This window comes from Natrix helvetica (genome assembly GCF_964273705.1).
Source record: "Natrix helvetica genome assembly, chromosome: 1".
NCBI lineage: Eukaryota > Metazoa > Chordata > Lepidosauria > Squamata > Natricidae > Natrix > Natrix helvetica.
Genome location: NC_138548.1, coordinates 305139440 through 305165750, shown reverse-complemented (window position 1 = coordinate 305165750; position 26311 = coordinate 305139440). Strand labels below are relative to the sequence as shown.

Below are 26311 nucleotides of genomic sequence, written 5' to 3'. Positions count from 1 at the left end.
TTGAACCCTTCTGGTTTCAATTCTGACTCCCAGTCACCTATATACTATTTATATCCTTTCTGCGTGTTTTTTTACAAATTTAAAGTTGTAGTGGAATCAAGCAACTGGCAGAAACCATTCCTCATTCCTAAAAACCAGAAACTTAGGATCCAATACATAACAGTCCAAAGCAGACTTAACTTTACTATAAGCCTTACTTTTATTTATTTATTTATTTTTGGAAGAGATAAAAAGCAAGATCACTCAGGCTGTTCCTTTGTTGTTGTTTTTTAATCTACTATTAGGAAATACAACACATACATAAAACAGCACAAAACGAACCACTGAAAACAAAACCAAATGGCGCGAGAAAGGCGTCGGCGTTAGTGCAAATGTAAATAGAGAATCCCCAGTTCTGGGAGGGAAGAAAACGTAGTTAAAAAATAAAGATGAAACATGCAGAATGCTTCGAGACAGGCTGAATAGACAGGGCAATAGGCTTAAGAGGGGGCTGTGAAGCGGTATACAAGTCTAAGTGCTATTGCTAATATGCCACAGGACAGCTGTTCTACGACTCTTCAACAGCTAAAATGAGCTGGAGCCGAGAAGCCTCCAAAAAGTTTTGCAGCAAGCGTCAAAATCAACCGCTGTAGATCCAAAATCAGGATTCATTTCCACGCCACCCTGAAGCTGCCCTGGATCCCTTCCCATCCGAACAGGTTCGGTGACCTTTTGCACATTAGCTCTAGCTAGACGCCTGAACTTCGCGCTGCTTCCCACCGCCTCTTCGCACACGGCTGCGGCAACGTGGGCTGCCTCGGAACGGCCCATTTGACGTTGCGTCATCAACGTGCGTCGGTCGTTTCCTCGCCGCCCGTGCGAAGAGAAGGGGCTGCTTGCCGGAGACATGAGTGGACTCGCTCTGCTTTTGCGGGCGGCGCGAACGGCGCTCCCGCCCGGGGCCAGGCTGTTTCGCACCGGCTGCCCTCGGCCCGCTTTTGTCAAGGAGCTTTTCATGGGGAACTTCCAAGAGGTGAGGCCGCCGAAAGCTTCGCGGTTTCCCTGGGCTGGTTGTGGCGACCTTGGGATTTAAGGGAAGACCCAGGTTTCCAGCATCTCGGGAATCCCTTGGGGAAGCAGAGATCTCCTTTTTAACTGCGGGTCGGGTGGTGTTTCTCAACGTAGATGTCTATGGAGATTCTCTGTCATCCAGGTCATGGTTGTCCCAAAGGTGCTTTTTTTCAAGAGGCAACTGGACTTTCTTGTTTTTCTTTGAAGACATTTCGGTTCTCACCCAAACGATGAAGGAGCTTCTTCGATGAGAAGAGAAACATCTTCAAAGAAAAATCAGAAAGTCCAATTGCCTCTTGAAAAAGCACCTTTGGGATTCTCAAGTTAAAGTTAGAAGAAGAAAAAAAGCCTTTCCTACTCTCTGGTGTTTCATCTCAAATTCAATTCAAATTCAACTCTCAAACTCTGTAATTTTAGGCTGTAGCTCTGTACAGCTAGTCCTCGGTTTGCAACAGTTTGGTTAGTGGCCTTTTGAAGTTAACGCACTGAAAAAAGTAACATGACTTTTTCTATTTCTGTTTCTGTTTATTTGGATTTATATGCGGCCCTTCTCCAAAAGGACTCAGGGCGGCGTACAACATTAAAAAAAAACACATCCCAAAGTTGAAAAAATTATGTACATATCCAAAGAAACAACCGAATTTAAAAGACAATAGATTTAAAATAAGTTAAAATTAACAGGCCAGGCCGGCTTGCTTTTTCATGCTTATGATTGGAGCATCCCCATGGCCACATGATTTACATTCGGATGCTTCATAGCTGTCTCACGCTTATGACGGTTGCAGTGTCCTGGGGTCTTGTGATCAGCTTTTGCAACCTTCTCACAAAGTAAATGAGGAAATCAGATTTACTTAACAACTGTGTTACTATTTTAACAACTGCAGTGATTTATTTAGGAAATGTGGCAAGAAAAGTTGCAAAATGGGGCAAAACTCAATTAACAAATTTCTCATTTAGCAACATAAATTTTGAGATCAATTGTGGCCGTAGGTTGAGGACTACGTGAAGATGTTAGAGATGGTAAAAACTTGAAATGAATAAACTGAAGTTATGTTTGGGAAGGGAGGGATCCACGTGTATAATTTTGTGATGGTTTTTATTAGAATCCACTCAAAGGGCAAACCAGAGGGTGGTAATGTTCAGGTTTTCCAAGTCAATTTATTAACCAGTAATGGTTCAATAATAAATAAAAATAAGTAAATAGATAAATACAGATAGTCTTTCTCTAACAATGGTGGTTGGGATTGGAATTAGCATTGCTGTCCATTTATGACTGATACAGTCATAAAGCATAATGTCTAGTAGCCACATCACTTAACGATGGTAATCACAACAGTCCCTTTTGCCATCATCAAATGAGGATCATGGTTTTTAAACATGGATCTCCTCACAACTTCCTGCCAGCTCCAACAAGTAAAGTCAATGAGGAACTGGCAGGAAGTTGCAACTCCCAGGTGACTCACAAGCAGGCCAGTGAGCAAGTAAGTTTTGGTGTGGGAAGGCTAAGATAACACCTAGGATAGGAATGGCTAATATAGGATGCAAGAGAGCCTACAGGTGCCTGCTTTGACACCAGGCATAAGCAGCCATATACTATGGAGTTCAGGTGGTGATGCTATAGGTGGATGCTATAGCTGGATGCATCTTTGGCATCCCATACTTTGCAGCCAGAGTCCTCGGAGAAAAAGCAGTGGGAATAGAAGCAACTGATTAGAACGACTTGTAACATTCCCTGCCAGCTTCATTGATTTTTCTTGTGGAAAGCTGGCAAGAAAGATTGGAAATGCCGATTATGTAACTGCAGGGTTCTCTAACCATCGTACGTACAAGCAGGTTGCCAAGTTTCTGAATTGCAATGATGTAACTGCTGAAGTTCTCGGACAGCCAGAACTCTAAGGACCAGTCATTCAGTGCTTTTGTAACTTTGAATGGTCACTGAACAAATAGTAGTTCACTGAAGACTACCTATAAATATATTGAAATGAATAAACAAATAAACTTCATGCAAAGATTCACAGCAACATTATGCAATAAAAATACATTCTGAATATTTCTGTAGAAACGTCATTTCTGTAGAAATGTTTAAAGCCCTATATTGTTGGGCTTCGTTGGTGACCATGCATACACACAGCTCCACTTGTGCAAGTGGCTTGTGAACACACTTGTGTGTGAAACTATACGAGCACGCAGCCATCCCTTGCACAAATGAAACTACAGTATGCATGTGCACATGGAAACCACACACACCCCCGGATCCACCAATCCGGAAAGTTTGGAGACCACTTCTTTGAAGAGGCAATTGACGGGGGGGGGGGGGGGGGGGATTCCTGTTTTATGAACCTGAACTCCTATCTTTCACTGTTTGTATATATATTTTTTGCTAAGTACATCTGTGCACATTTGCCATTCATTTGCTAATAGAGCGTGAAGTTATCTTCTAGTTTGGAAGATGGGAGTGAATTGGAGAAAATAATTGGGTGTAGATTATGGAGCAAGTGGCAATTTTGCCACAGAGCAGCAGTGTTTATTGTGACACCTGGACTCCCAGTCTTTAGGCAATATTTCCAGAGATTGTGTGCATCAACTGAGCGAGGAGAGACTTGAAAAACCTGCTGCTCCAACATCCTTTAGCATTAGGCAGCCAATCCCCAGGAATACACTTTACCTGATGGATAAGAACATTTCAATTTGTGTTATTGTATTACGCAGATAAAATGATATAAAGGACCCCTATGTTTACTCCTGTTTTTATGGTGAAAGCTGCCCAGAGGTGGGTGGTATATAACTGTAATAAATAATAAATAAACAAATATAAATTTAATAAATATACAGTAACATGGTTTAGAAATTTTTTTACAATGATAAGAACTTTGGAATAGAGAATTGGAGTAGCCCATATTATACAAATGGTGGCTTCGGATTTTAAGGAATGTTAGTTGCTTTAAAAACTTGGTTTGTCCACCAAAAGGGGAGAAAATGGAGGGGGATTTATTGTACCCTGTCAATGAATGTTTAAAAAATTTACTTGTCCTACTTTCTATGCACAAGATGAATAAATCTGAAGAAATCCTAGTGCACAGGTTAACTTTCTTATGATGGGGCTTCGGTGCTCTCTGAGCTTGATTGTTTTCTTGCAGACATTTATTTCATTACCCAAACTAGATAACATCATCAGGCTAGAAGGGAGTAGGGTTTGCTCTCTGTTTATGTTCTAGTCTAGTGGCTTGCGCTGTCAGTATTGAAGTGTGTCCTAGAGGTTCTTTGGCTGGGCTATTTAATGTTTGGTAGTTCCTTGATTGGGGTATTGTTTACTTGATAGTTGGTCTGATGTTAATCATGAATCTATGCTTAATTGAGTGCCGATTGCTGGTCGGGAGGTATTTGGGATCTTTTTGTTCCCTTTTTAGCTTGCTGGTGGTCTCTTCTGCATAGTATATAGTTGTTTTATGTCTATGTGTCTTTTGATCGTTAATTTGTCAGAGTGCTAGGTTTCTAAAACTTCCCTAGCATTTGGACTTGGCTTAGTCTAGGATGGTCAGTTTCCCAATTGAAACTATGGTTAAGTCAGTTCATGTGTAGATAAATTTAAAAGTTTTCATCGTGTCTTCTGACCACTAGTTGGTTTTCATGGATGCCTTCTGCCAGTCTTCTGCTTGTTTGTTCTGCGTAGTGGCTGTTGCCCGTCATTACACTATATGTGTAAATGACTCCTGTTTTTTCTTCTGGGGCTGTTGGATCTTTTAGTTTACTTAGGACATTTTGAAGGGCTTTAGTTGGCTTATAATTTTGTAGGTGGCTACAAATAATATCCTTTGTTAGTAACTTTCTTTTGAGTTAGATATTACTACTTATAGAGAACTGGGTTCCTGGAGGGAAATTAAGGGTCAATATATTAATGCATTATCAAACTATTTTCTAATAATTGGTGCTCTCAAGTTTTGAAGAACTGGTGTTTGAATTGTTATTAAAAAAAGGCAATTCCATATTTCTGGAAGGATATTTCTATACCAAAATCTAAACATTGGCTTAGTGAGCTTGCTAAACTCTAAGCATATTTTTTGGCAATGGTACAAAATGTTTACCATTGTTTCCTTCAATTTTTTGCCTTGCCAGCATAATACTGTATTCAATCCTGGTATTCCCCTGTAATCTTCTATTCAGATAGTAAGCAAGGCTGACTCGGCTTAATTTCTGAGCCCAGGCAAAATCACTTCTTGAAGCAAAGATCTACAAAGTACTTCTAAGCATTTCTCAGTCTTTCTGCGTAATAACACATTAGTAAGGAAGGGGTGGCCAGCTTGGTCTAAGCAATTATGTAGCCTTTCAAAAAGATTTTAGAAACACCCGGCACCAATTAGAATCATTGCTGTATTCAGATCTCAGTAGTTAACTGAGGACTATACCTACTGAAGGACAGAATAGATCAGTTCTGTTCCATCTCACCTGTGGCTTTCAAGGTTTGTTTCAATAAAGCTTTTGTCCGAGATTTGGCACTAAAACAATCTTGGTCCCTCTAGTGGATGACCTTCACTGGGAAAAGAACATTGAATGTATACATTTGTTAATTCTTTTGAAACTTTCAGAAACTTTTCATAATAACAGTAGTATCATTGTGCGGATAATTTGAGTTCTGTGTGGGTGCTCTCGTGGTTTTAGCACTCCTTGTATGCCACCTCCAGAAATTGGTGCGGCTTGTAGGGTATGGGGCAGGCATTTAAACTCCATAGCAACTATATGCTATTCTGTCTTATCACCCAAATTATTCATCTTCTGTATAGGTCTGGTAAGTAAAATCTTTCAGAGCTTCATCTGCATGTTTCACTTCCATGACAGAGAAGCAATGCCATTTCCTATGGTTTATAGCATATTTCTTGGCATTATAATCACTTGCAAAGTCTGACACTTTCTTAGTTTTGGATATTTGGGAGGAGAGGTGAAATTAATAGGACTTCTGCTAGTTTCTCCTTCTAGCCCAAGCAGAATAGTAAAACTGTAGAATAATAAAACTGCGTACTAGTCTTTTGCAATATTGGTATACCTCTATCCAAAGATAGGCCAACTTGTGGGTGGGTGGACTGCAGCACTCCTGGGAGCTTTAATCCACATCCTTCCTCTCTCATCAAACTGTCAAGTGGGCTATTTGTAAGACTTCTCAGTCTTACAGAAGGCTGGTGGACTGGCAGATTGTTTATGTCAATTGCATTTTGAGGAGAGTAATAGGCAGTGTTCAGAAATAGACCATGTGAGGAGTTGCCAGAATAGAGTACCTCTGCACCAGCAACCTGTCACTTGATCAGTTTGAAAACAGGCTGAAGCTTCCATCTCAGGCACCCACTTACCCAAGTCCGGCCATTCACATTTGCCCAAGCCTTCTCCAACAAATTGGTTTTGTTGGATGGAGACAAAAGCTGGCACAAAAGAAGACATTTCACTCCCAATCTCTCTTCACCAGGCCCACACAGGCAGACTTCTGCTTCATTGCTATGCCAGAGCAGGGGTTCAGAGTACAGTCAACATTTCTTTAAGCTGATATACTTTAAATCGGACACCACACGGGGCCAGGGAAGCTTAGAGCTGCCATGAGGAATACGCCATAGAACGCCCTGCCATCAGCTGACTTGCAGGAAACTGAACACAAACACCTAAATGGCCCTGCCCATTTCTTTGAACACCATAAACAACTTTATTTTTACAAACAAACAAAATATCATTAAAATCTGTCATTTCAGAAAGAAGTTTTTCCTTATCCTGAAATTAGTAATGAAGAATTGCAAGAAATCAATGACTTCGTAGCACCCGTGGAAAAATTCTTCCAGGAAGAAGGTACACTTTTTTACCCTCCTCGGGACTTTTTAAAATCTTTTTCTGAAAGGCTTTTTCATCGTGCAAAATATAAAAATAAAATACAATGCTAACAAGGAAATGTCCAAGGTCGCTTATCTGTATTTTATTTTTATTTATTTTAGCAAAAAGTGAAAATAGCAAGAATCATGCTAAGGGGTTTTGTTAATGCTGTGCTGGAACCTTCATTTGTACTTTTTTTGAAAATGTTATCTTTTTTCCTTCCTTTATTCTCTGCGTGTTTGAAACATTGTTTCAAATGTTTACTGATGGCATTCTGGGACACATTTTTAATTTTTGAGGTTTATTTCTACCGAAGAGAAAAGTTCCTTCATGTTCTCGTAGGTTTAGCTGAAATATGGAAACCAGAATGGTTGTGAACAACTAGAGAAATAATGCTAAAACAAGAGAAAGTATATTCACATAAATCAAGGGTTGGCAATTAACTTTCCCAAAGAGCCATATAAGAAACTGGGACTGTTGTGGAAGGCTTAATTCTGCTCAATGTTAATGTTATCACTTTATAAAAAGTCGCAAATTATATGGTTTTCATTAGCTGCTACCAGTAAGAATACATGTTACATTTTATTTACATTTGATTTCTAATTTCCGATTGACCTCATGTGATCCAGAGAGAGATAGCCAAAGGGGCCGTAAAAATGACTAGGCCTGTCATAAATCTTTTGCTAACTTCATAACTAAGTTTAAGTCACTAAAATAGAATGAACAAGCTTGCTTCGGTTGTGATTGTTTGCTCAAATAACTTAACTCTTGAGTTATCTAATTATCGATCAGTTACTATAGTTTTCTCATGTTCATTAGTGGATTCTAAGAAAATTGATCAAGATGCTAAAATTCCACAAGAAACTCTTAATGGGCTGAAGAGTCTGGGCCTTTTTGGCATGCAGATACCCGAGGAATATGGTGAGTGAAAGTGAATGGGTTTTTTTTTTCTCTTTTGGATCAAGAAATACTTTGATCATTTACACATTTGTTTACACATACTGACATATTTTATTTTTTATTTTATTTTCCTCCTGTATTGATTTTTAATTATTTATCTCCAAGACTTAGGAATTGAACATATTTTGTTTCCTTGTAGATTTAAATTTTCTATCTGTGTTTGAGCTAATGTAGTAGTGCTTGTGGTATTTTGGCGCTAGTAAAGTTGACATTTTCACTTACAGTTGTTGTTATTACTAGTCACATGGTTCAAAAAAACATGATTCTTTCCGGAAACCACTTAATACATTGTTACATAAATTAGCATATACAATCATAAGATGTTCCACATTTTTGTCTCTTGCCTAGACCCTTAGACTTACAAAGCATTGATGGATACAGTAGTTCTATTTCATAGCTGGTAATGAAAGCACGATTATAGAATAAGGCTTTGCAGTCTTCATGAGAGGTGTATGAACACAAAACCCTATGTAGAGTTGCTTTATATTGGTGAAACAAAATGAAAACAGGTTTAAAATAATATTTATGAAAAACAACTGTGGACTTTGTGGACAGAAAGTTGGCTATATTTCTGTTTAGGTGCTTAAGGAAAAAGACTAAGCTTTGTGTAAGATTCACTTGCAGAACATGCTTTGGAGTTTATTGAGACAGGAAGACCAAACTTTTCTGTCTTCTCTTTAAAAGAAGTACCATATATACTTGCATATAAAACCATCTGTGGATAAACCAATCTCCAGATTTTTAACCAAAATACCATAAAAATATGCCACCTGTGGACAACCCAATATTTAAAATTTCTACAATTGGCTTACTTATAAGTAATCAATTGATTATCAATGAGGGAGAGAGGGAGGGACTTTTAAAAAGTATTGCAGTATACACTCATGGATTAGCCCATCTGGAGATAAGCCTAGCACAATTGTGGGTGTATATGTGGTGGGGAAGGGTTGGAGCTAAAATGTTTACTTATTCACAATTATATAGGATATACATTTTTCCTGTCAATCTCAGGAGAAGATTTACAGTTTTTAAAGAGCTGCCGACAGGTGCAGAGACTAAGGCTGGAACTGAAACACTGTATTTGTATTTGGCGGTCCCCAACAGAGTCAATGATTTTTTTTCCTTTGCTTTTACTGTATAAACACAGAGTTTTAGAAAAAAAGATCTCAATTGATTTAAAAGATTTTTTAAAACCACAAAGCAAATTTATTTAATTTTGTGTTGTAGACAAATTTCTTTTGTTTGACCAAATCTTTTTCAGGTGGCCTTGGTCTTTCAAACACAATGTATGCTCGTCTAGGAGAAATAACTTCTCAAGATGGAGCCATTGCCGTAACTTTGGCAGCTCATCAGGCTATAGGGCTAAAGGTAATTTTTCCTTTATTAATGTATTAATTTGTGTTTATCTAATGTCGTAAAAGTCAATGTTTCAAATCTGGAAAAGATAAAAAATAATATACATATGCATTATATATGCTACACACATATACACACACACAGTCTTCTTGTGCATCCGTCATCGGACGTTGGCGATCCATCTCTCTCTCTCTCTCTCTCTCTCTCTCTCTCTCTCTCTCTCTCTCTCTCTCTGTGTATATGTGTGTGTGTGTGTGTGTGTGTGTGTGTGTGTCTGTACATATACATTGAGAGGAATTTGTGTAAATAAATATTAGGCTAAAACAAAAGCAGCATGGACATAATTCAATTTAGATAAATACATCGAACTTTTGAGAAGTTTTAAAATTTAGTATGTATTAATTCTTACTGTTTTCTGAAGACTTCATGTTAGCTCTTCATGCAATTGCTTTCATTACCTAACTAAACGGTCATCACATCAATGACCCTTTCATTTCATAATTTCTGGAAATAGGTGTTGTGCTAGTTTAGGAAAACCTGCAATGCATGAAGCCATGACACTCGAAATATCACTTCCTGGAATGACAGGGCCCTCGGGAATAGTTCGTTCCTATGATCTCAATACCTATAATTCAAAAATGCTTCCCTGACTGGTTGGTTTATTTGTTTGCCGTTGACAGGGCCTCCTGATTGCAGGCACTGAGGAACAGAAGAAAAAGTATCTACCTAAACTGGCCTCTGGAGAGCACATTGCAGCATTTTGCCTCACAGAACCAGGAAGGTAGAATTTTTGTAATAAAGTCATTAAAAAACTAAATTTATCTACATATGAGATTGATCCCCGGTAAGCAAAATTTCCAATCAAGAACTGGCTGCAGCGGCCCTCTTCTTCCAGGGTGGCACCATAAGAGGCCAAGAGACGCAAGAAAAAGTGGGGCGCTGCCATGAGGCAAGGCAGTTGTTAGAGCAAGGATGGCCTGGCTGCATTACTGGCCTCCTGCTCTGGTGCCGCATTGGCGCTGGAAGCAGTGGACCAGCAGCCATGTGGACTCCTGCTTAACATGGCTGCCGGTGCTGCTGCCGTGAAGCAGTTGTTGGGGTGTGGAACCATGGGGGTCCTGAAGCAAGCCGGTGTGTGGATCAGGCGGCTCCCCCCCCCCTCTATCTCACAGTGGCAGCACTAAAAAAAAAATAAGACACCGCAAGTCACTTTTTTCAGTGTCCTTATAACCTTAAACGGTCACTAAAAGAACTCTTGTAAGTGGAGGACTACCTGTAATTCTTGCTGTGTTTTTAATCTCTTCTTTGAATCTGAATGAACCGTGTCTGTATATGTAATTATATTTTTCTTACTGGAATTGCTCCAATATGACAAACATTTGAGAGAGAAGCCGGAGGGCATGCACATGATTATTGTGCTTTTTAAATGGGAAGATTGACTTAGTTTGAAAGAGAAAAAAAAGAATAGACAAGTTCGGGGAGCAGGCTCTGCTGGAATCATGAGGGTGAGGCCAAACAGAAGCTCCTTGCTTGTTGAATGATAAAAGCAAGAGCCTGAAAGGGTAACAGGAGAAATGTTGCCGCCCTGCATCTCCTCAAGGGGAGCTAATGGTCTCTTCCCCGGGTCAGTTTCTCCAAAACTAGCTGATAGATCAGTGATGGCGAACCTATGGCACGCGTGCCACAAGTGGCACGCAGAGCCATTTGTCAGGGCACGCGAGGCGCTGACCTGTCAGCTGGCCAGTGCGCATGTGCGCGCTGGCCAGCTGAGTTCACCTTTTTAAAAGCTATTTTTCGCCTTCCCCAGGCTCCAGAGGCATTATAGGAGCCTGGGGAGGGCTAAAAGAGCCTCTCCCGCCCCCCCGGAGGCTTCAGGAACCGTCGCTGAAGACTTCGGAACACTTAAAACCACCCTCCGAGCAAACCGGAAGTGACTTCCGGGTTGCTCGGAGGGTCGTTTTAAGCGTTCCGAAGGCTTCAGGGACCATCCGGAGGCTTCTCTGGTGCCTTCGGAGTGCTTAAAACCACCCTCCGAGCAACCAGGAAGTCACTTCCGGTTTGCTCGGAGGGTGGTTTTAAGCGCTCCAAAGGCTTTAGGGACCGTCCGAGGCTTCCCTGATGCCTTTGGAGCGCTTAAAACGACCCTCCGAGCAACCCAGAAGTCACTTCCAGTTTGCTCGGAGGGTGGTTTTAAGTGCTCCGAAGGCGCCAGGGAAGCCTCCGGATGGTCCCTGAAGCCTCCGGAGGGCCTCCGGGGGGTCGGGGGAGGCTCCTTTCGCCCTCCCCAGGCTCCTATAAAGCCCCTGGAGCCTGGGGAGGGTGAAAAAAGCATGTAAAAATGATGGGTCGCGCGTTGTGCGCGCATGCGCACTGGGGGGGGTCACGCGTTGCATTATGGGTGCGGCACGCCCGCACTCGACCCCCCCTGTGCTCCCCCCACTTGTGGCACGCGAGCCAAAAAAGGTTCGCCATCACTGTGATAGATGATCCGGAGAGTTTGTAAGCTGCTTTTTATTGCAAATGGCCAGGACAGTCACGAAGGCATATTACAAGCACAAATTACAGAGCAAGGCATAGGGAGTTTGCAATGAATGCAGGCCACCGTGTCCCATTCTGAGAAACCCCCCCCCCCCATGTGGGTTATGAAGTCCTGACACAAATTCCAGGGAGCAAAGCTGGCTAGTTTTCTTCTGTGGGTGGAAGCGTCAGGCAAGGTGGAGAAGCTGTTGCCACTTATGCTGCATCTTTCGGTACAGATTTGTTTGCCTGTCTTTCTAGTGGGTGTACGCTGCTTTAAGCAGACATTAGGTTCCCATTTGTTGTTACTCAAAGGAGCAATTTAAGAACCATTTTAAGAAATTATTTTAAATGTTTGGAAGCATACTAATATGTAGCCTTTTCAGATTTAGATTTCTCTGGGGAAGGAAAGGATTTTGAGTTCAGTAGCTAGCAAATCCCATTTTTCTTGATTTACCTGTATTTCAGTGGAAGTGACGCTGCATCCATTCAGTCCAGAGCCACTTTGAGTGAAGATGAAAAGCATTACCTATTAAATGGTTCAAAGGTACAGAACGGGCTATTTTGTCAATGTCAATTTAACCAATTTCTAAAGAGAAAGCTAGCTGGATGAGATCAGCCTTTTTACAAATAAAGTGAGCTGCACAAACACTAAAATAACCTAATAAGAAAGCAAGTGCTTTTTCCAAAGGTGCTTTTCTTTTGTGTGAACTTTCTAGCCATTTAGTGTTTAAAAAGGATTCATTTCCCAGAATTGAATCCAGTTTGTCAGATCTGTATTCACCCTTAGGTGATTATTTCAGAAAGCATGCTACGGATGAATACTAAAGATACAACATCTGCCAATCAGTTCGTACATATTTAGTGTAGCAATGTTCATGTTTCTTCTGAGTGGAACATAAAATATGTTCTTTTCTTTCAATTGCAGATATGGATCTCCAATGGTGGTATTGCAGATATCTTTACTGTGTTTGCAAAAACTGAGGTTGTTGATAAAGATGGTGAATTGAAAGACAAAATTACTGCTTTTCTTGTAGAAAGAGCTTTTGGTGGAATCACTAATGGAAAAGCAGAGGATAAGCTGGGGATACGTGGATCTAATAGTAAGAATTATATTCACATTATTGTGGAATTTACAAGTGCAAATTGTTTACTAAACCTCAAAAGCAATTCCAATGCTTTTGTCAACAACTTTTTCTAAAACATCTTGGACAGATTTTTTTTTAAATTGGCAAAGAAGTATTTATAGGCATATATTTCCTGAAAAATTTTAGTTGCATGATCACATTCATTATTTTTTACTTCATATCTGCATTTAGAATAGTTTATTATTTTACAAGTAAAACGCCACTGTCATTATCCTCTTCTGTAAGCTGTATCCTTCATTAACTGAAGTTAGCGGTAGATGGTGGGATTTCATATGCCATTTATTTTTATCTGCTTTTGTGATCATTGTCCTGGTGAAAATAACATTGTATCAGAAACTCAATATAATTCACGATTTGTGCAATTATCCCTACTATTGAAGGGACGTGATGGCTCAGTGACTAAGACGCTGAGCTTGTTGATCAGAAGGTCGGCAGTTCGAATCCCTAGCACCACGTAATGGAGTGAGCTCCCATTACTTGTCCCAGCTTCTGCTAACCTAGCAGTTTGAAAGCATGTAAAAAAAGTAGAAAAATAGGAACTGCCTTTGGTGGGAAGGTAACAGCATTCTGTGCACCTTCGGCATATAGTCATGCCAGCCACATGACCATGGAGATGTCTTTGGACAGCGCTGGCTCTTCGGCTTTGAAACAGAGATGAGCAATGATCCCTAGAGTTGTGAACAACTAGCACATATATATGAGGGGAACTTTTAACTTTACCTTTACCTACTATTGAGAATAAGCAAGATAGGAAATGGACTTTTTTGTAGCATTCATTCCACACAAATAATGTTTAGAACAACTAATTTGACACCACCTCTTAGCACACTTTATATCAGTTTATTATTGTATAGAGCAGGGGTCATCTTTTTTCATAGTATCTATTCAATTCAATTCAATTCAATTTCAATTTATTAGCGCTTATAGACCGCCCCCTCTCCCGAAAGGGACTCGGGGCGGTGTACAGTCCATGTTAATTAATACGTAATGTAATCCAAAATATTACATTATAATTCTTTAAATAGCATATTTTGATAAAGGAATTAGTCCTGAATACAGGATACAGGATACAGCATCTGGTGCCATAGAATTGCACACACACAACTCTTCTCATTATCTCGATCTTTTTTATCTAGTATTCACCTCATTGAGAACCCACATCTAATTGGAATTTTCAAATATAACATATAGTCCTGCTGGCAACAGCCATAGGTTATGTCTAAATTGGAAAATGGGAAGAGTTGGAAATTAGAATAGTGAATAGAATAATTAGTCTTGGGCCTCACTCCCAGTCTTGAAATCTTCTTCAAGTCTTTTGATTTAATTGTGTTTATATGTTCAAGGATATTGCAAAACGTTGAATACTTTTTAATCTTACAGCTTGTGAAGTTCACTTTGAAAATACAAAAATTCCTATAGAGAATGTTATTGGAGAAGTTGGAGGAGGCTTTAAGGTAAGATGTAGAGATAATGTTGTACATTTCATTGTGACCTAATTAGAGAATGAATTTCATAAGGTAGCATGATCAATTGTCCAAAATTCCAGCTAAATGAATAACATTGACTTTTGGTTTTGAATAAAAGGGAACTATGAAAGAAAAACTTTTCCATTCCTGTGTGCATTTCAGGTTGCAATGAATATTCTAAACAGTGGAAGATTTAGCATGGGCAGTGCTTCTGCTGGAATGCTTAAGAAACTGATTGGTAAGGTTAAGCTCCTGGATTGCCAAATTCTTGTGTTATGAACTTTTGTGCAAAGATTACTGTCCTATCCTTATAAATATTAGTTTGGGTTATTAATCTCTTTGACATAGTATTTTCTTTAAGAATTACATGCTGATCTTTATGTTGATCTCAGTTGTGATTTTTATTCATCAGTGCAGCAAGTTACAATGTTGAGAAAGGTGTTAGCTAGAGAGAATGTCTGTGATACCTTTGTAGGCTAGGTAAACCCTGGGGTGTTGAGGTGATGTTCTAAGGCAGGGGTCTTCAACCTTGGCAACTTTGAGCCTGGCGGACTTCAACTCCCACAATTCCCCAGCCAGCAAAGCTGGCTGGGGAATTCTGGGAGTTGCAGTCCGCCAGGCTCAAAGTTGCCAAGGTTGAAGACCCCTGTTCTAAGGGAATTGTGGTTTGGAAACACTGTCTAAAATTTCTCAGAATGTCCTGATACATGCTGTTTGTACGTATAATTTTTTAATGAAAATCACAAAGTTTGGTGGAGGAAACAAATTTGTGTTGTGCTATAAGTGACTCATAAATACCTATCACTTGAGGACTTGGAACATTTATCTGCTTTTTATTCAACATTCTGGAAATTATTTCCTAAGATGATTAGAGAGGGTTTTTTGGTTGTAGAGCGCACATTATATTACAAATTTTATGTGTCCTGAGCTCAAAAATAGTATTATTTGTTTACTTACTTCATACAAGTGTTTGGAAGAAAAACATGTGCAAGCCATTGAAAAACTTTTTTATTTTAACCGAGATAAATATGAATGTTTAAAATGAGCTTTGCCTTTAAATATCCTGAAGTTCATAGCATTCTTTTTTGTATTTGAAATAAATGTTACATGAAGTCATTAAGACAATGTGGTAGTATTTCACATCAGTAAAATTATGCAACTACTACCAGTGATCTCAATACAAATGTTTAAATATAAAAAGAATTGACATTGCATTGATGGTGCCACAAACTGATGCAAAAGTTAAATTGGGATTTCAGTGTAAGTATTGTCCATGATTTAGTTTCATTTGTTACCTTAATTCTAAATTTCTTTTTGTTGACATTTAAACAATATGTTGCTTTTCAGACTCCGTCCTAATACAGTTGCCTTCTTTTCTCACTTTTTCAAGAAATGTCTGCAGAGTACGCTTGTACAAGAAAACAATTCAATAAGAAGCTGAGTGAATTTGGATTAATTCAGGTGAATAAGGAATTGTTTAATTTATTTGAGAAATGCTAAGGAATTTAACCTGCTTTGAGCAATATCAAATTGTAACAGTACTGGTTTTAAAAATGACTTTATTGGTAATATTGTAAATAAAATGAATTATTGCAAGTTTATTAAGAATATTGTATTAAATCATGATTTCTTGAAACTGGGAAGAAATTCTAATGTTATTTTTAATTTATGCATAATATTTAAAAATAACTTCTATTTTTAAATGAATCTTTCAGGATAAATTTGCCCTTATGGCTAAGAAAGCTTATGTAATGGAAAGCATGGCCTATCTCACTGCAGGAATGATGGACAGGCCAGGAATTCCAGATTGTTCGGTTGAAGCTGCCATTGTTAAAGTAAGCTTTATTGAGATATTGGGATAAGGCTAGAAGTACCGTATTTCTCCCAATGTTCAAATACAAGAAATCTGTGATATATTTCCCCCTTTCTTTGTTTCTCACTATTCCAGTTAAATACTTTTGTTTGGCTGCTTAAATGTTAGCCTTGTATTAAATTAGTTATCATTTGATGTGACTGCTCATCTCTAAGTTTTTGTACATCTAACTGAAATGAAAACAGTTGAATCACAGGAACTAAGATTTGCCTACATCATAAGTTGATCATAAACCCCAATGAGACATCTATTTTAAAAAGATTTCCAAACGCAGGTAGGATTGTAGAAATTATCAATGAAATGTATTTCACAAACTAGCGTAAATTTTAGGGGTGAAATCCTCCCGGTTCAGCTGAACTGGTAGGGACGATTGTCCTTGGTTTTGTGAACCGTTAATAAAAAAAAAAAAAACTTCCGAGGATTGCGCGGCTCAGCTGTGAACTACGCGATCGTCGGAAGCTCCCCACCCCCACTTTTTAAAGCATTTTTTTCCTGCCTATTTTCCCGAACCAGCAGGAAAAAAATGCTTTAAAAAGTGAAAAACAATTGACCAAGACCACCTAGTCACATGACCCCCCCAAGCCACGCCCACAGAACCAGTGGCAAAAAAAATTAGATTTCACTACTGGTAAATTTACTCAAATTCAGTTGGGGAGGAGGGGACTTTGCATATCTTATGTGTCCACTAGTTTGGCTTTATTTGTGTTCTGGTATATGTGAATGGTATAGCAATAACATTTATATACCACTTCACAGTGCTTTTACAGCCTCTCTAAGTGTTTTACATATTACCCCCAACAATCTGGGTCCTCATTTTACCCACCTTGTAAGGATGGAAGGCTGAGTCAACCTTGAGCCTGCTGAGATTCGATCTGCCAAATTGCTGGCAGCTGGAGAATCAGCAGAAGTAGCCTGCAGTATTGCACTCTAACCACTGCGCCACCGAGGCTCAGAGCACATTCATTCTATGAGAACATTGAAAACTGACTCTGGTTCTCATAATATTGCTTTTCAAATGGCACTAAAGATGGCGTTATCAGATTTGGAGAATTCTATAATTTCTAGCAGTATAAATATCTCAAATAGCAATAGCACTTAGACTCATATACTGTTTCATAGTACTTAAGTGATTTACAGAGTCAGCATATTATTCCCAATAGTCTGGGTCGTCATTTTACTGACCTTGGAAGGATGGAAGGCTGAGTCAATTCTGATCAAACACTTGGCAGTGGGCAAAGTTAACCTGCAATACTACAATCTAACTACTGTGCCATCACGACTCAGCAGCTGAAAACAAAATAAAAACAAACAAACAAAAAATCAATATATTCCATAGACACATATAACTCAGTAGTATATCCTGTTTGCTTAGTTTGTAAGTCTAAAATGAGTGCATTTTTATTACGAATAACACTTGCAAGAGACAAAATTGTTCTTATAAATTAATAGCTCACATCTTCATATTCTGTAGAGTTCAGCAGTTATTAATAAATCTATCTCCATTTTTTTTAAAAAAACATGCTGTTTTTCATAATTCCAAAAATGGTTTGACATCTTCATCCCACTAGCATGACAAAATTTAATAGTAACTTAACCTTAAGTGCTTTTTATATTTCTAAGTTTTAAAAACACTAATATAAGAATAATAGGGGTGTTTTTTTTTCTTGCAATTATGGGCAGGTGTTCAGTTCAGAAGGTTCTTGGGTTTGCGTGAGTGAAGCACTGCAAATTCTTGGAGGCCTTGGCTACATAAAAGACTATCCGTATGAACGCTATCTCCGGGATTGTAGGATACTTATGATTTTTGAGGTAAATACGAACGCCTTCAGAAAAAATACATCATAACAACTGTTCCACAGTCTTATAACAGTAAGGCACTTTCAATCTTTGTACAAGATTTAAATGTAACTTTGCAAGCTGTTGACAGAAATAATACTTTCATACAAATTAAAGTGTATTAACTTTAATACAGATTTAAATTGCTCAAATATTTGTTTCTGTTTCAGGGAACAAATGAAGTTTTGAGGATGTATATTGCTTTGACCGGCATACAATATGCAGGCAAAATCTTAACTGAAAAAATAAAGTATGTAATTTTTTGAAATAATATTAAATGAATTAATACTGGATTAAAAATTGGTCAGTAGGAACAGCACTAAAGGAAAAAGGATGCTTTGGGCTTTTTTTTTCTTGCATGAATGGATCATTTTAATAATGCTCCATTTGTATTATTCTTGAAGGATAGTTTTGAAGTAAGTCTTACTAGCTCAGATGGTGTTACCTACTGTAGTTTGGATAATGAAAGTCTGCCACAGCCAAACTCGGAGAGCACCAAGGACCCCTCATTTCAATCCTATGCTGTAAATATTCTCCTTTTAAAGTGAAGCCGATTGTGACTTGATCAAAACTACAAAAGATGTTTGCAATATTGGTCATTTAACTATTGATGCTGTGAATCAGTTCAGTAGAAAGAGTATGTAATCAAGGAAACTCAAGTAGCTTATATGATAATGATTCTGCAGATGAGAATTCAGTTTCTGCTGATACCACAGTAACTTATATGTCAGAATTTTTACCTACACAGGTAGTCCTTGAATTATAACAATTGAGCCCAACTTTTCCATTGTTAAGCAAGACAGTTGTTAAACGAGTTTGCCCCCATTTTATAACCTTTTCTGCCACCATTGTTAAGTGAATCTGGCTTCCCTATTGACTTTGCTTGCCAGCAGATCCCAAAATGTGATCACATGAATCCATCATAAATACATAAATATAGTTGCCAAGAGTATGAATTTTGAGTTCATGACCACAGCAAGTGCGACAGTTGTAACTGTGAAAAATGGTCATAAATCACTTTTTTCAGAGCCGTTGTAACTTTGAACAGTCACTAAGCAAATGGTTGTAAGTCAAGGACTACCTGTATCATGTTTGCAAATATTGCAAGGATTAAGAAATGAAGGCTGTGATCTTTCTAATCCAGACCACGATGTAAGAGGAGGCCAACATAAGCTGTGGTTTATGTTGTGAATTTATTGTAGATGATTTCAATTATTGTATTGTTACTTCATTTCTGGGGGTTTTTTCCATGGAGTTTTTGTTATGTTTTCTTCTTAATAATTGTAAACCACCCAGAATAATGTACTGTATGTAAGATGGACAGCCAAATCAATTTGGTAGGTAGTTGGTAGGATTAAAGTAAATCCAGGCATATACAAAGCACAGCTCAGAGACAACTGGTACTTGAAAACAGCCAAGGCAATTTGACTTCTTTTAATTCATTGCATTTGGGCTGCCTTAGGCTTTGTAGAAGTTTAAGATGCATTTTTATCTCTTGCCACTGAATACCGCTGAATAGCAGGAGTCTTTATCTCCTCCCTCCCCTACAAGAGCAGAGAGCTCTTGTCACATTGCTGCTCCTGAGCTGACAAAGGTTCCTCCCTGCCCTCCATCTCCCCCCTCCCGCTGGGTGAACTGAGGCTGCAGCAGTTTGGAGGAATGAAAAGCAGGGGAAAACAGATATTGAATAAAATGGTACTAAGGTGAAGAAAAAGCAAAGGACAATTATGCACAATATTACACGGGCACACCGTTTAAATAAATACAATTATTTTTCTGCAGGGAATTCAAGAAAAGAAATGTAAAAGTGATGTGGAATATAGTTATGAGCAGGCTGTTTGGCAGCAAGCCTCCAAGCATAGGAGTAATTGGACAAGGGGGAGTAGTCCATCCCAGTCTCAAAGTAAGTGTTCCATATAGAAAAAAATGATATACGTATTATAGTCCTCCAGGCTTTTTAGTGCAATACCAAATTCTTCCATTTATTATTTAGGAAACAAAATACGTTTGATTTTACATAGTTTAGACCAGTATTTTCCAAACTTTGGCAATTTAAAGACGTATGGATCTTAATTTCCAAAATTCTCTGCCTGCATGGTAGCTGGGGAATGCTATTAGAATTGAAGTTCATACATCTTAAAAGTTGCTAAGATTGAGAAAATGCATTTTGACTGTTGGCCCATTTAGTCCTTTATTGGTGACACTGCCCCATTCTGTGCAGTCTAGCTACTGTGGTTCCTTATTAAAGGGGGAATAGCTCTTTTTACTATGAAGGGCTTTTTAAAAAAAATGATCCCTTGCAGCTTCTGGTGAATTTTTTTTTTTGGGGGGGGGGGGAGTGTTTAATCAATCTAGGAAATATATTAGTTGTAATTATTCTTGAAATGTTGAGCCTGGCTACCTGGAGTCACGTTACCATGAGATTAGTTCAGTCAGGATCTTAATCTGGAAATGATTGACTACCGGGTTTGCATGGTACACTTTATATTTCATTGATTCGGTTACCGTATTTTTCAGAGTATAAGATGCACCTTTTTTCTTCAAAAAAGAGGCTGAAAATCTGGGTACGTCTTATACATCGAATACAGCATTTTTTTGCCTCCCGAAGCCCCGCCCCTTCACCAAAATGGCCGTGCATAGCCTTATGAAGGCTTTCAGAGAGCTCCTGAGGGCTGGGGAGGGCAGAAATGAGCAAAAAAATGGGCCTACCTACACACACACACTCTCTCTCCCTACCTACCTACTGTATTTCTCTCCCCCTCTACCTACCTACCTACCTACCTACCTACTCTCTCTCCATACCTACCTACTGTATTTCTCTTTCTATTTCTCCCTCTCTGTCCCTCTACCTACCTACCTACCTACACACTCTCTCTGCCTACCTATCTACTGTATTTCTCTATTTCTCTCTCTATCCCTTTATCTACCTACCTACTCTCTCTACCTACCTACATACCTACTGTAGTTCTCTTTCTTTCCCTCCTTCTCTATCCCTCTATCTACCTACCTACTTTTTTTTTAATTTGCGTCTTGGTGCGTCTTATACTCTGGTGCGTCTTATACTCCGAAAAATATGTTAAGTACATCCTGCAAATTGGCTGCCAGTAGCTTTCCTGCATCTTGGAAAACTTGCCTGGAGAACCTGAAACTGTCCACATAAAATGCATATGTATAGTCCCCTTAAGATATCTCTTTGTCTAGCTATTTTTACTGAATTGACTTAGCTGATTTCCAGCTTCAATGCATTTTTTCAAATGATTAATATTTTAAATGATATAAATAAGATAAAATTAATTTGGTGTTTACATTGGGGGTTTTATATAAGTTTAGATACTCATTGTTTTACTGAGAAATCATTAAATCTATGCAATTTTTTGTATTTACCAAATCCTGTATCAGTTAATGTAAAAACAAAACAAATGGTAATTGGACAGCTTTACTAAACTGCCTTATAATGTTTCAGTCATATGTCACATTCCATGCTCAGTATCAGTATCATATTTATGCCTAATAATGAAGACATGGAACTTGATGTGTGAAAAGAGCTAAATGACCCTTTTATGGAATAAGGAGCAATTATTTAAAATGTATATTTCAACTGGCTGCAGGTATAAATCTGATAAAAGTTATACTGGCTGAGGAGGGTCATTTCCACTGACCCCCATGAGTTCTTCAGCCTACATGCATTTAAGAAAGCAAATATATTTTCTCGGTTGCTAATAGAATGGAAATAACTATCAAAAACAAAAAGTTTGAAACTTAAAAGATAATCTCATTGCAAAAACCATGTCAAAGCATTAATTTGGTTTTTTAAACATATTTAACGTTTCTCCTTCTACCTTCTCTTTTTAATACAAGCCTGCTTGTATTAAAATCAACAAACCAACAAAAGATCAATTATGTTCTTAATATATTGATTTTGAATAGCCATCTACATTGTGTGCATAAAATGAGCCATTAAACTCAAGACTGCAAAAAGTCACCCAGTCATGATTAAAGTACTCAATATGTACTTTATGTCCATTGTCTCAAGTTGAGTATATATTGAAAATATATAGTGTCAAGATTCTTTTTTTCCTTTGCAGGAAAGTGTCGAGAAACTTGAACAAAACATCTTTGAGTTTGGAAAGACAGTTGAAAATTTACTAATGAGGTTTGGCAAGGTAGATATGGCCTGATCAGAATAATAAATCAGAGTTTTTTAAAAATCTATTTGTCTTCTCACTCTTTTGTTGTCACATCCTACTAATTTAGGCAAATTAAATGTCTGAAGTTTCCTTCCACTAAAACACTACCTTAGGATATACATAAATCAGTGGTTGTTTTCCATACTCGGACAATTTCAAAATTAATATAGCCTACAGAAGATTTTTTCACTAACCACATAACAGTATGGCAATATGATGATTACTATATTTGTTTATAAGCATACAACTCTTGATGGCTAGTGATTATTACTGTTTTCTTTAATACTAGACTATTGTGGATGAGCAGATGGTTCTTAAAAAAGTGGCAAACATTGTCATTAATTTATATGCAATGACTGCAGTCATATCCAGGGCTAGCCGATCTATCTGCATTGGTTTGAATAATCATGATCATGAGGTGAGTTTGTTTTACATCTTAATGTGATGAACTTGACAGTATAAATAAAGCAGACAGAAGGGAGGAATTCAAATTATTTTTACTTTTAACCAAGAACAAAGTTTATGTATATTTCCAGTTGCAGCATTTTAAAAGAAATTTAAAAATGAATTATCTTGTCATTTCTGTGACAAGATGATTTTGTAAAAAAGATTAGATTCTTGCTTTATTTCTCCAGTGCATCATAACATTAGCATAATTTCGAAATACTTTGGCTTATCCGTGATAATTTTCTTATGATTAAGAAAAGCTAAATTGAACTTCATGTACAAAGTTTGCACAGAGATGTTGGAGACGAACAGAAATGACTAATGTCTATCATGTTATATTTGATTATCCTGCCTTCGCGAGTAGATGAGCCACAATAGGCCTTTAACAATGAATTAGCAAAATAATTCTTCCTCTAGAACAGGGTGTCAAACTCAAGGCCTGGGGGCTGGATTCGGCCCATGGAGTACTTAGATCTGACCCATGGGGCTGCCATGGAAACAGCGAAGGACCAGCCCACGGTGCCTCTCCCAACAAAAACAGCTCTATTTTTGTTGGCAGAGGGTTGCAGGAGGCTCTTGCCAAAAATGGACCTCGGGAGCCCATTTTCACTGGTAGAGCGCTCAGGCGACCACAGGTACCTGACCCAAGTGATGTCGAGCTGGCTATGCTCACCCTGGCTCTCCAAGCTCAAACAACACTGATACAGCCCTCGATGAAATCAAATGTGATACCCCTGCTCTAGAATTTAGATACTGAAATCTGTATGTTTTAAAGGACAAAACCAGAATTTCAGACTGATTGCCAGATTACAAAACCAAACATTGAACAAAGTGTAAAAGTTAAAGAATTTATTCAGAAGGTTTGAATTTATTGTTAGATTCTGATTATCATACAAGCAACTAATATAAAAATGCTTCTTTTAATCTTTCAAACGTCAGTCATTGAGTTATTCAGCTGTGAGGCACTGTGAAGTGGGGAGGGTGGGGGAAGAGGGAGAGAAAGAAAGAAAGTCAGTTTCTATAAGCAGATATACAGTGCACCTAAAGTTCAATAAGCCGATTTTGTGTCCAAACCACGTATATTAAGACTTGAAAATTACATTTAAATTCTCACGAACAGAATTGGAACTGCTAATAATTTAACTGACTTCTAGGTGATGCTTGCAAATATTTTCTGCACAGAAGCTTGTTTTGAGAATAATTACACAATAGTATCATTACAAAAAGGTAAGCATTACAATTGACTTCAGTATTGCTGCTTTAGCTGTAACAAAGTATCTTTAAAAATCCTTCAACTAAAAAAAATAGTTCCTGGTGATTTAATGGACATGGACATGATATTCTGTTGCCATTTCTTTGGAGATGGTTTGGTATTGTCTTCTTTGCGGGTTTTTTTTTACTTCTGGATCTGGCCTATTGATCTGATACCCTCTGAAAATCTTCAATCCAATTACTTAACCAGATCTTACCTTGCTCAGCCTCTGAGCCTAGGTTGGCCAGGTACTGACAAGATCTGACAAAATTGTGTGATTTTAGGTTTTAGGATCATTGGGGTTTGGGAACTTACTGTCTTTAGTTCTAGATGGGCGGCACCTCCTCACATAGACCCTGTGCGGGTTCTTGTGGACTCACAACTCCTGCTCAATGAGAAGTTAACAGTCCTAGGAGACCCTTTGACCCCATTCTTCATTGGGAAGCTCTGCTTGTAATTGCTCATATGGTCAGCTCCTGCATGGATTACTGAAACCTCCTGTATATGGGGCTGCCCTTGAAGAGCATCCAGAAGGTTCAGCTTGTGCAAAAAGCAGTGGTGTGGGCACCTACATCAGAGCATGTTACACTTTTGCTCTCAAAGTTGCATTGATTACCAGTATGCTTCCAAGGTGTTGGTAATGACCCCTAAAGGCAGAGGACTGGGTTATTTGAGGGACTGCCTTTCCCCAGTTGCATCTACCCATCCCATCAAGTGTAGCAGCAGTGGCAATGTTATTGAGCCCCATCCACTAAGGAATGTCATCTGATGGGACCCAGCAGGAAAGGCTTTTCTGCCCGCTCGCTGAAACATCTTCTCCCCTGAAGTCAGATTGGCTCTATCCTTAGCCTTCCAGAAGGGCCCATAAGTATGGCCTTACCATCTCACCTGCTGAGTCAGTAGTCGTGTGGAGCCTGCTAAAAGCTTATACAGGTATTCTTCGTTTAGCAACTATCTTATATGGCAAGTGCTCGCACTTAACAACAGTTAATAGGAAACTAACTGCGACAAATCTTCGCGTTTATGATACAGATCATGTTTCGTAACGGGTTCTTATTGTTTCAATGTTTTTAAAGCTTTTTCGTTTTTGAGATTGTGTGTTTTTAACTTGTAAGCTTCCAGGAGTCACATATGTAACTCATCTAAATTGATCAAATAAATCAATAAAATAATTGCCACCCCTCTGAGGTGTCAACAGAATAGTAAATACTTGCTAAAGCAAACCTGCCACCCTTTCTAAAGCATGCCTTTAACGTATCTTAAGGAGGGGCGGGCAAAACAGATTTTTCATTCTTTCCCTTAATAAAGAATACAGGTAGTCCTCGACTTACAACAGTTGATTTAGTGACCATTCAAAGTTACAATGGCACCGAAAACTCCTGGCCATTTTTCACACTTATGACCATTGCAACATCCCCATGGTCACACGATTTACATTTGAATGCTTGAAAACTGACTCACATTTATGACAGTTGCAGTGTCCCAGGGTCATGTGATCCCCTTCTGCAAGCTTCTGACATGCAAAGTCAATGGGGAAACCAGACTCACTTAACAACCGGGCTACTAATTTAACAACTGCAACAATTCACTTAACAAACGTGGCAAGACAAGTCGTAAAATGAGACAAGACTCGCTAACAAATTTTTCACTTTAAAAACATAAAATTTGGGCTCAATTGTGGTCCTAAGTTGAGGATTACCTGTATGCGCTTGTTGCTAGCTGCTCAGCAGGTTGTCTGGTTTCTCATTTAGATGTGTCTTTAAAGGATCAATTGCTTCTGTTTCCATTATCTCTAGATTCCCCTGAAAACCTGGATGACAGCATTAAAAAAGTGGCAAATCAGGTGCTGGAAAAAAGAACTTATATTTGTTCGCACCCGCTAAATAGGACTTTCTGAAAGCTGAAAAATATTACTAGAGCCAGAGAACGTACTAACTGAATGTATTCCAACTGGATCCTCGGGTATATTCTTAGATCTGAGACAAAACGCACGATTATACCGTTTCATATTTTACAGTGCAATTTGATAAAATACAATAAAGTAATAAATTACATAAGCCTGCTTCCACTTGATGATAAACTATCCTCTGTCTATCATCCATCCATCCCTTCCGCCCTTCCACTCTCCTTCCCTCCTCAGCATTAGAAAGTACAGTCTGTGGTCAGATGTGAGGCCATGTTTTTTAAGCTGGTTGCTGTACAATACTAAAAATATGGATTCCCAGTGTTTTCTTTCATTGATTTTTTTTTTGGTATGAAATCATACGCGCTCTGTGTGTGTGTGTGTGTGTGTGTAGGTATACATGCATGCACATATTCATTTGTGTGTGTGTGTCCGTGCAAGTGTTGTGCAAGTGTCCATGCATATTCCCTCC

The 26311-nt window shown here is 38.5% G+C and overlaps 1 protein-coding gene across 1 annotated transcript; it reads left to right on the top strand.

Moving 5' to 3' along the window:
- The first annotated feature begins 805 nt into the window (after positions 1-805).
- ACAD9 (acyl-CoA dehydrogenase family member 9) lies at positions 806-25993 on the top strand. Its single transcript, XM_081940297.1, has 18 exons — positions 806-1012; positions 6780-6873; positions 7714-7815; positions 9116-9222; positions 9891-9991; positions 12196-12274; positions 12656-12830; positions 14256-14329; positions 14504-14579; positions 15732-15802; positions 16057-16176; positions 17895-18023; positions 18221-18300; positions 19833-19953; positions 22136-22213; positions 22527-22655; positions 23839-23911; positions 25733-25993. Exons 1-18 carry the CDS (start codon positions 887-889, stop codon positions 25831-25833), a joined length of 1836 nt encoding a protein of 611 aa, XP_081796423.1. The 5' UTR covers positions 806-886; the 3' UTR covers positions 25834-25993.
- Positions 25994-26311: the final 318 nt, after the last annotated feature.